This window comes from Tupaia chinensis, unplaced genomic scaffold, assembly GCF_000334495.1.
Source record: "Tupaia chinensis unplaced genomic scaffold, TupChi_1.0 Scaffold143644_1, whole genome shotgun sequence".
NCBI classification, from domain to species: Eukaryota; Metazoa; Chordata; class Mammalia; order Scandentia; family Tupaiidae; genus Tupaia; species Tupaia belangeri.
In genome coordinates this window covers 176,488-185,230 of record NW_006203492.1, presented here as the reverse complement: position 1 = coordinate 185,230, position 8,743 = coordinate 176,488, and the positions used below count along the sequence as shown (strand labels likewise).

General features: G+C 60.1%; 1 protein-coding gene across 1 annotated transcript in view; it reads right to left on the bottom strand.

The window, feature by feature from the left end:
- Positions 1-7,008: 7,008 nt before the first annotated feature.
- The window catches only part of ZBED1 (zinc finger BED-type containing 1), a 40,669-nt gene continuing 38,934 nt past the window's right edge, over positions 7,009-8,743 (bottom strand). Inside the window, 2 exon segments of the mRNA XM_027766705.1 lie at positions 7,009-7,645; positions 7,647-8,743. The exon segment at positions 7,647-8,743 is cut by the window's right edge and continues 67 nt beyond it. Coding sequence (XP_027622506.1) covers positions 7,153-7,645; positions 7,647-8,743 — 1,590 coding nt within the window. The 3' untranslated portion in view covers positions 7,009-7,152.

The following is an 8,743-nucleotide window of genomic DNA, read 5'->3' as shown; positions in this document are numbered from 1 at the left end:
CTCCTCTTGGGATCTTGGGCACGCACGCACACACACACCCGGCGTGATTTTGAATCCACCATGTCCAGGATTCGAACCACAGTTGGCTGTGTGGGAATCCGGCAAGGCAACTGGTATGCCATCCGATGGCCCCCTCCCTATCACTTAAAAACACAAGACACGCTTTTAAAGAGTGGCCGAGCCTGGTGACCTAGTTGTTACCAAAGTGACCTGCAGTGCTGAGAGTCACATGGCCCACGCTGGGCTCAGATCCCCGGGTCAGCTTGAAAGTCGTCCTGGTGGGGACCAGCAGGTAGCGTCATGGCTGTGTCGCTGGACTCCCATGTAGTCGACTGTAGTTCGAGTCCTGGACCTGGTGGCTTAAACTCACGCCGGGCGCGTGTGCGTGCGTGCCCAAGATCCCGAGAGGAGAATGGAGAAGGGATTGCGGTGTGGCCATTCCCCCGGGGGGGGGGGGTGATTTCTCGCTTCCTGTCTCTCTGTCTCTCTCTGTCTGGCGAGCACACACGCCCTATAGCAATACACCTCTCCAAAAACAGCTTAAAAAAGAGGAGAGCAAGCAAGCACCCCCAAAAGGGTGTCACTGCCCTGACCCACCCCTTACCTCAGGAGTACACACATGCCCGGTGCCCCTGGAGAGGTCTCCGGGTGCCAAGTAGGGCCCCTCCCGCGTGGGTCGGCCTTCCAGAGTGTCATGTTTACTCGTGGGCCCTCCAGCCCCTTGTCCCTCGTCCCAGTTTTTGCAAGACTGGTGTCATGTCTGCAGCTGCTTTCTTTCTCTCCACGACACGAGCACCCTCCGTGTGATCCCATGTGCCATCTCCCCGAAGCCTTCCCCGCCGGCCGGGATGGCGGGCACACGCGTCTGCACCTGGCGTGCACGGGGCGACCCCGGGACTCCATCCTGAGCTCCCCCACGGCAGCCGGCGTCACTGAGAGTCACACCCAACCCCAGTGCTGGCGTCACCGCCCCAGCTCCGCCTCCGATCATCAGACATCAGATTCCCCTGAGGAGCGGCCGTGTCTACCGCGATCCCCGCCGGCCGGGATGGCGGGCACACGCGTCTGCACCTGGCGTGCACGGGGCGACCCCGGGACTCCATCCTGAGCTCCCCCACGGCAGCCGGCGTCACTGAGAGTCACACCCAACCCCAGTGCTGGCGTCACCGCCCCAGCTCCGCCTCCGATCATCAGACATCAGATTCCCCTGAGGAGCGGCCGTGTCTACCGCGACGTCGATGCGGGGCCTTCCTAATAACGGGGAAAGTGACACCGCGCGCTGCCACCCACGACCAGGTGGCCTGCCATGCCAAAACACGGGCTTTCCGACGCCGTGTGCACAGAGGGGGCCGGCCCTGCCCAAGCAGCTGCAAGCCGCCATTCTGTCTCTGCAGGAAGGACCGATGGAGTGAGAGAAAGCCGGGATGCGGCCATGGCCTCGAGCAGCGGTCCCCAGGCTTTGCGCGGCCGGGGACCAGTCTCACGGAAGGCCGATCTCCAGGACCGGGAGGGGGCTGCTCTGGGGAACGGGTCAATCACAGGACATGGAGCGTCCTGGGTGTCCGTGGTTAGGACTGTGACATCTAATGAAGGAACCGTACACGCCATGCAGGGTCTGCAGCTGTTCCCCAGTGCCGGCGTCACCGCCCCAGCTCCACCTCTGGTCGTCAGGCACGAGGTTCCGGTGAGGAGCTCACAGGCCAGATCCCCCGCGTGTGTGGCTCACAGTCGGGCCTGTGCCCCATGGGAATCTTGGGTCGCTGCCGATGGAACCGGAGGCGGGGCTCAGGGAAGATGGGGAGCGGCTATAAATGCAGGATGTCCCGCTGGCTGGCCCGTCCTGCTCTGCAGCCTGCTTCCTAAGAGCAACCAGGACCAGTCTGTGGTCCCGGGGCTGGGGGACCCCCGAGCCTGGAGGCTAAGAGGCCGACTGGAAGCACGCAGGCAGCCCGGTGGGGTGCAGACACCTTAAGCAGCACGCCACCTGCTGGCCCGACTCTGTTCTCTTGTGAGAAAGGAAGGAGGGAGGTAGAGAAGGGAGAAAGGAGAAAGAGAAAAGAAAAAGAAACAGGGGAGGTAGGGACAGCAGTGGAGAAAGGAACCAGAGGGGCGAGATCGACAGGCATTTGCAGAAATGGTCTGCCCTGGGGGCTGGTACACGGCGTGGGAGTTAAAGACGCTGGACTACCACATAGCTGACTGCGGTTTGAGCCTCGGACCTGGCAGCTTTCTCTCTCTCTCTCTCTCTCTCTTTCTCTGGTCAAATTAAAACAATAATAATAAAGTTCAATAAAAATAATTCTTAAAAAAAGAAACAAAGAAAGAAAGAGTCTGGCTTCATGCCTAAAAAAAGGGCTCCAATTTAGAAAACCATGCACTCGGGGCCAGCAAATGGCATAGTGGTTACAGCCCTGGACTTCCACATAGCCAACCGTGGTTCGAGCCCCAGACCCGGTGCCTTGAAACTCATGCCAGGCACATCTGCGTGTGTGCCCAAGAGGCCAGGAAGAGAATGGAAAAAGGATTGTGGTGTAGCCATTCCCTGGGGGGGAGGTGGTGATTTCTCACTTACCCTCTCACTGTCTCTGTCTCTCTCTCACTGGAGAGTACACACGCCCTAGGGCAAAAACCTCTACCAAAATTTAAAAAGGAAGAAAATCTGCCATTGAGGCCACCTGAATTCCCACGTGGTCAACCACAGTTCAAGTCCTGGACCCGGTGGCTTGAGACTCACACTGGGCACATGTGCGCGCATGTCCCAAATCCCAGACGAGTGGAGAAGGGATTGCAGTGTGGCCATCCCCCCGGGGGGAGATTCCTCTCTTCCCTCTCCCTGTCTCTGTCATTCTCTCTCCGGCAAGCACACACGTCCTGTGGCAAAATCCTCTACAAAAAGAAAGACAGAAAACGAAAACCATGCACCACACGATCACGTTCCAGGCAGAGACAGGCCAGGCAAGGAGACGTGCATTCCCTGTTCCCAGCGATGGCTTCCCTCAACCCCACACTTATTCACATAGCTATTTCTGACGCCAGAAAATAGAAAGAAAATTCCGACGTGCCTGATAACAGAGAGCCCAGACAAGCGGGCGCAGAACTCACGGCCGAGGACCTGCAAGGTTTTCTCTGAAGAACGGCAGGGCCCGCTCCATAGTCCAACAGTTAAGGGAGGCCGAGGGCTCACTGCCAATCACCGTTCAAGTCCCGGCCCCAGAGATCTGAAAAACATGCCAGGCACGTGTGTCCCCAGGATCCGGGCAGCGGGGGTTCTCCCCCTTCCCTTTCTCTTTCTGGAGAGTGCACGAACTCTCTGTCTCTGTCTCCCCAGAGAGCGCACGTGCCCTAGAGCAAACATCTCTCAGAAAGAAAAAAACAGACTGACACACAGCAGACACATAAATAGCAGTTTGTTTATTTCTCCGGTTTGATCGAACAGGAGTTCAATGTGAACGCATGAAACAAAGGAGTCAGCATTGCTGGGGCAGGAGGACAACCAGCTTTAAAAACGCGGGGGCAGCTGCACCAGCCGGTCACCCCAGCAACCTCGGAGCAGAAAGCCGACGAGTCCCAAAGGCGGTCAGTGTGTCCCTACCAGCCGCCCACGCTCTGCACTCAGCCCGGGAATGGCTTTCCTTAAAAAGCCAGCCCAGGGTCAGCGCCTCTCCTCCACGCTCCGTTTTCTAAAAATAGCTTGGAGACTCAGGGATAGCATTCTGCCCCCGCAGGCCCGGGAAGTCCGGAGGCAGGAGGCAGGAGCGACCCGGTGTTTCCTGCTCGCACGTCCCTGACCTGCTCAGAGGGTCGCCAGGACAATGCCAAGAGTTGAAAGGACTTGTCAACCACAGCCTCCCTGGCTGACCCTCCCCCATCTCCGACCCCGGCGGGTCTTACCCCACAGGCGTGCGAGGATCCAGGAGACGCCCTACAGGAACCCCTCACACAGAAGCCAGCTGCTCCTGCGAGTCAGTGTTTCTCCCGTTAAAAAGTACAGACGACACCAGCAGGTAGGGCTGGACTCCCACGTAGTCGACCACGGTTCGAGCTCCGGACCCGGCAGCTTAAAACTCACACCAGGCGCGTGTGCATGCGTGCCCAGGATCCCGAGAGGAGAATGGAGGAGAAGGGATTGCGGCGTGGCCATCCCCCCGGGGGGTGATTTCTCCCTTTCTGTCTCTTTATAGGTGAGCACACATGTCCTATAGCAAAAATCTCTCTAAAAATATATACATATATAAATATATTACAGGCTGAAAGCCAGCAAGCTAGAATCCCACATGACGGCGGACCAGGGTTCAAGTCCTGGACCTGGCGGCCCAAAAACCATGCCGGGCGTTTTCCCCGTGACCCTCCCTCAGCTCCCGCCACCTCCCACCCTCCTCCTGCACTATCTCTAAGTACCCACAGCCAGACGCCATGTTTTTATAAATAGAACAATTGTTAAAGGTGCGCCCGGTGGGACACTGCTTAAGGGGGCTGGATTGGCCAACCGTGCGTTTTGAGACCTGGACCCAGCGGCTTGAGAAACCCTCCAGGCACGTGTGCGTGCGTGCCCAGAAGCCTGAGAGCGGGGAGCGGTGGAAGTGACCACCCCCTGCACTTTCACCCTCTGACTCCCTCAGTGGGCACACGCACCCTCTGCTGAAAACACAAACAAAAACCACCCTTTTCCGAATGCTTGGGAACAGAATTCGAATTCTAGATTTTTTTTTTTTGTATTTTAGAATAGCAACAGTCATGACAAGGACCAGCAGTTGGCATAATGGCTACGTGGCTGGACGTGGCTGGACTCCCACCGCGGCTCGAGTCCCAGACCCAGCAGTGGCTTAAAACTCAAGCCCGGCGCACGTGTGTGTCCATGTGCAAAATCCTGAGAGCAGAATGGAGGAAAAGAGGCTGCAGCGTGGCCATGGCCCCTGGCGGGGGATTTCTCGCTTTCCGTCTCTGTCTCTCTGTCTCTCTGGCAAGCGCAGGTGCCCAGCTGCAAAAATCTCTCTTAGAATGAAAACACCGAGTGGTATAGGGACCAGCAGGTTAGCGTCATGGCTATGTCGCTGGACTCCTATGTAGTCAATCGCAGTTCGAGTCCCGGACCTGGTGGCTTAAACTCACGCCAGGCGCGTGTGCGTGCGTGCCCAAGATCTCGAGAGGAGAATGGAGGAGAAGGGTGGAATTTTCCACTCGAGGCGTCCTGTCTGGGGCTCGACACGTTTCCGATTGTGGAGCGCTTCGGAGCGCTTCGGATCTGGGATAGGCCCTCTGTATTTTCTACCTGTTGAAGAACATTCTCCCAAATTAAGTCACAAGAACCCCCTAAGATAAAACAACCCCAAGGTCATTTTTTTTTTTCAATTAAATGCTCCCACAGTATTGAGTTTAGAAGAGACGATTCAACAGGGAAGCAAGGGCCTTGGTGGGAGTGATTTCTCACTGTCTCTGGGTCTCTCTGTCTCTCCCTAGAGAGCACACATGCCCTACGGCAAAAAAAAAACTAAGGGAAAAAAAAAAAAAACAGAAAGAGAGGGAGAATTCAAGAATTCAATTCACTTTTCCCATAACAAATCAAATCGAAAACACCCTCTTGATGCCACAAAGCGCCCCCCGGGTGGGTAGGTTTCAAAATAACGCTTCCAAAGAAGGGATCGTATTCGCACGCTGGAAAAGGATTCTGGGACAAGTGGCCTCAGACGCAGCGGAAGATGACCTCAGAAGCCACGAGCTCCGGGCTGGAAACGGGGATGCGTCTAGACTGAACTCTGCCGCGGGGGCGGGAAAAGGTCGTGGCCACGCTGCAGGACGTGGAACCCCTTCGACGTCCTTCGTCCTGGGCTCCCCTTGCTAAGAGCCTGCGTTCGAGGCTCCTCCAGCGTCTCCCAGTCAACACCAACCTTTGCCAAGAAGGGCAGGCCGGCTAAAAATCCCTCCTGTGCTTCCCAGAAGCTCCGTTCGCGGGTCCACGAACACGTCACCGTGAATTCATCTGCCCACAGAGCGCGTAAGTCACACGCCTGGGGGTGTCTGGCCAAGGCCCCTTCTCCCTTCCCCGATGCCACATTTTCTCGGGTGTGTTCAAATTCGTTCCAGGGAAAATGTCCCCCCTGTGGGGCGCTGTACGCCGTTTCTCTCTGGGAGCTCGGGCTTCGCAATCCGCGAGAGGCCAGGCCCCGGGCACCCAGCTCACGTAACGGGTGTATTTTTATATGAGGAGAGAGAAGGAAGCAGGAGAGTCCCCCCGGAGAAAACGGCTCTGCCTCGCTTCAGGCCGCTCAAATGCCCGTCTCTTTCCCGGTCTCCCTGGAGCTCTGCCACACTGCCAACCACCTCAGAGCTGCAAAAGCCGAGTGGCTGCTGGGACCAACACACTGCCAACCACCTCAGAGCTGCAAAAGCCCAGGGGCTGCTGGGACCAATGGGGGCTGGACTCCCACATGGCCAGCTGCAGTTCGAGTCCCGGACCCGGCTGCTGGAAACACACCAGGTTCATACGTGGGCGTGCGCACCCAGAATCCCAGGAGAATGGAGGAGGAGCGACTGTGGCGTGGCCGCCCCTGGGCGGTGATTTCTCACCTTCCCTCTGTCTGTCTCTGTCTTTCTATGAGCACATGTGCCCTGTGGCAAGAACCTTTTAAAAACAAAGTGGCCTGCATGATGGAAAGCAGGGTATCCACCCCCCACAGCCCACACCTCTCCCTGTCTCCGTCCCACTTCTCCGTCGCGCTGCGAGACTGCGCACCGGAGGCCTCAGAGCTGCAAGGGCAAGCCGGCCGCGCGCTGGAGAGCAGGGCGTCCCCGCACTCAGAAGCACGCCTCTGTCTTCCCCAGCTCCCCGGCGCTCGGCGAGACAGCTGGCACCTCGGAGATGCCACACCCAGCCAGCCCCAGCGCCACAGCAGTGCATCCCACGCTCAAGGCTCCCTCTGGCTTCTCATTTCCTCCGGGCTGTGCAGGAGCGCCGGCGGCCACCGGCTGCAAAGCCCAGCTGGCCGCATCCCCCCCGCCCGCCGAAAGCCGCTCCTCTCGCTCTGCTCATGCGCTGCAGGCCTGCGGGCTGCCGGCGGCCCAACCAGGCCAGCTGCGGTGTGGACAGCAGACCGCACGGCCCAGCGGGACCGCCCCTCCTCCTCCGAGACGTGCGAGCCCAGACCCGTCCTCCTCCTACAGGAAGCCGGCGTCCCTGATGCCAAAGAAGCTGCTGCTCACGCCCTCGGCCAAGGCGAACACCTGCTCCTGGTCCAGGCCCCACTCGCCCTCGTCCTCGTCCTCGGGCTCGGGCTCGGCGCTCCCGCTGCTGCGCGCGTTCTCGTACAGGAAGACCTGTTCGTCCACGTGCGCCGGCGCCAGGCGGTTGCGTTTGGCGCTGACCACGTTGGCGGAGGAGCCGAAGAGGCGCTCGGGGAAGACGCGGGTGGCCGGCACGCACCAGTACTTCTGGAGCACCTTGGGCAGCAGCGGGAAGAGCGCCAGGCGGTCGGACCACCACTTGAGCGGGTCCTCCTGGAGGCCCAGCACCTTCTGCGACTTGAAGTTGCTGAGCTCCTCCACCACCTGCGCGTGCCACTCCTCCTGGTCCTCCGCGCCCCCCGTCTGGCAGAAGATCTCGGCCAGCATGCTGTTGATGACGCTGGCCGGCGGCGGCGTGGACGCCAGCGCCAGCGTCCTTGGCCTTGTCCAGGAGCCCTTTGGCTTCCTCCACCACGCGGTTCTCCACCTGCTGCCTCTCGAAGGCCGACAGGAAGGGCAGCCGCTTGTAGCGGGGGTCCAGGAAGGTGGCCACGTTGAGGAACATGTCGATCTCGGGCGCGTCCTGGTAGGTGCGGGCCAGCTCCTTGGCGATGAGCTCCTTGGCCATGCCGATCTCCTTGATGTCGCTGTCCTTGACGGTGAGCGTGGTGTTGAGCAGCATGTGCAGCAAGGGCTTGACCATGCTGATGGTGGGGTGCCTGGAGGCCGACAGCACCTCGGCCACCTGCTGGAAGGGCTGCAGCAGCTCCACCAGCGCCTCGATGGCGCGCCACTCGCCCGCCTCCAGCATCAGGTGGTGGTTGTTGCTGTCTTCCACGAGCACGCCGGCGATGGCGAACTGCTGCTCCTTGAGGCGCTGCAGCATGGCCAGTGTGCTGCCCCAGCGGGCCACGCGGTCGCTCAGCAGCATGCAGTGGGCCGCGCCCTCCTGCTTCTGCTTCTCCGCCAGCATGTACATGGCCACCGAAGACTGCTGGAAGTACTCCACCAGCCGGCGGCAGCGGTCCAGCAGCCCCGCCAGCTTGGGCAGCTGCAAGGCCTGCCGGATGCCGGCGTGGAAGGTCTGGCCCAAGCAGGGCATCTGCACCGGGATGTCCAGGAGCGCGCACGCCTTCACCAGGTCCTTGCCGTAGTCGGTGGTGGCCCCGAAGACCTTGGCGCCCACGCCCCACTCGATGAAGACCTCGTAGAGCACCCGCGTGATGGTGTCCGCCGTGTTGTCCTCGGGCACCTCGAAGGTCTTCAGGCAGCGGGAGCCCAGGCTCAGGGAGCCGGGGGCGCCGAGGCCCAGGAAGTGCGCCGACAGCGTCACGTAGGTGCGCTTCTGGTTGTCGCTGCGCCACATGTCGGTGGAGATGCCGCACCAGGCGGCGTCGGCCAGCTCCTTGAGCACCGCCTCGCGCACGGCCGCGTACTTCTCCGGGATGGCCTTGCCGCAGAAGAACTTGCGGCCCGGCAGCTCGTAGCGCGGCTCGGCCGGCTTGGGCCGCCGGCGGGAGGGGGG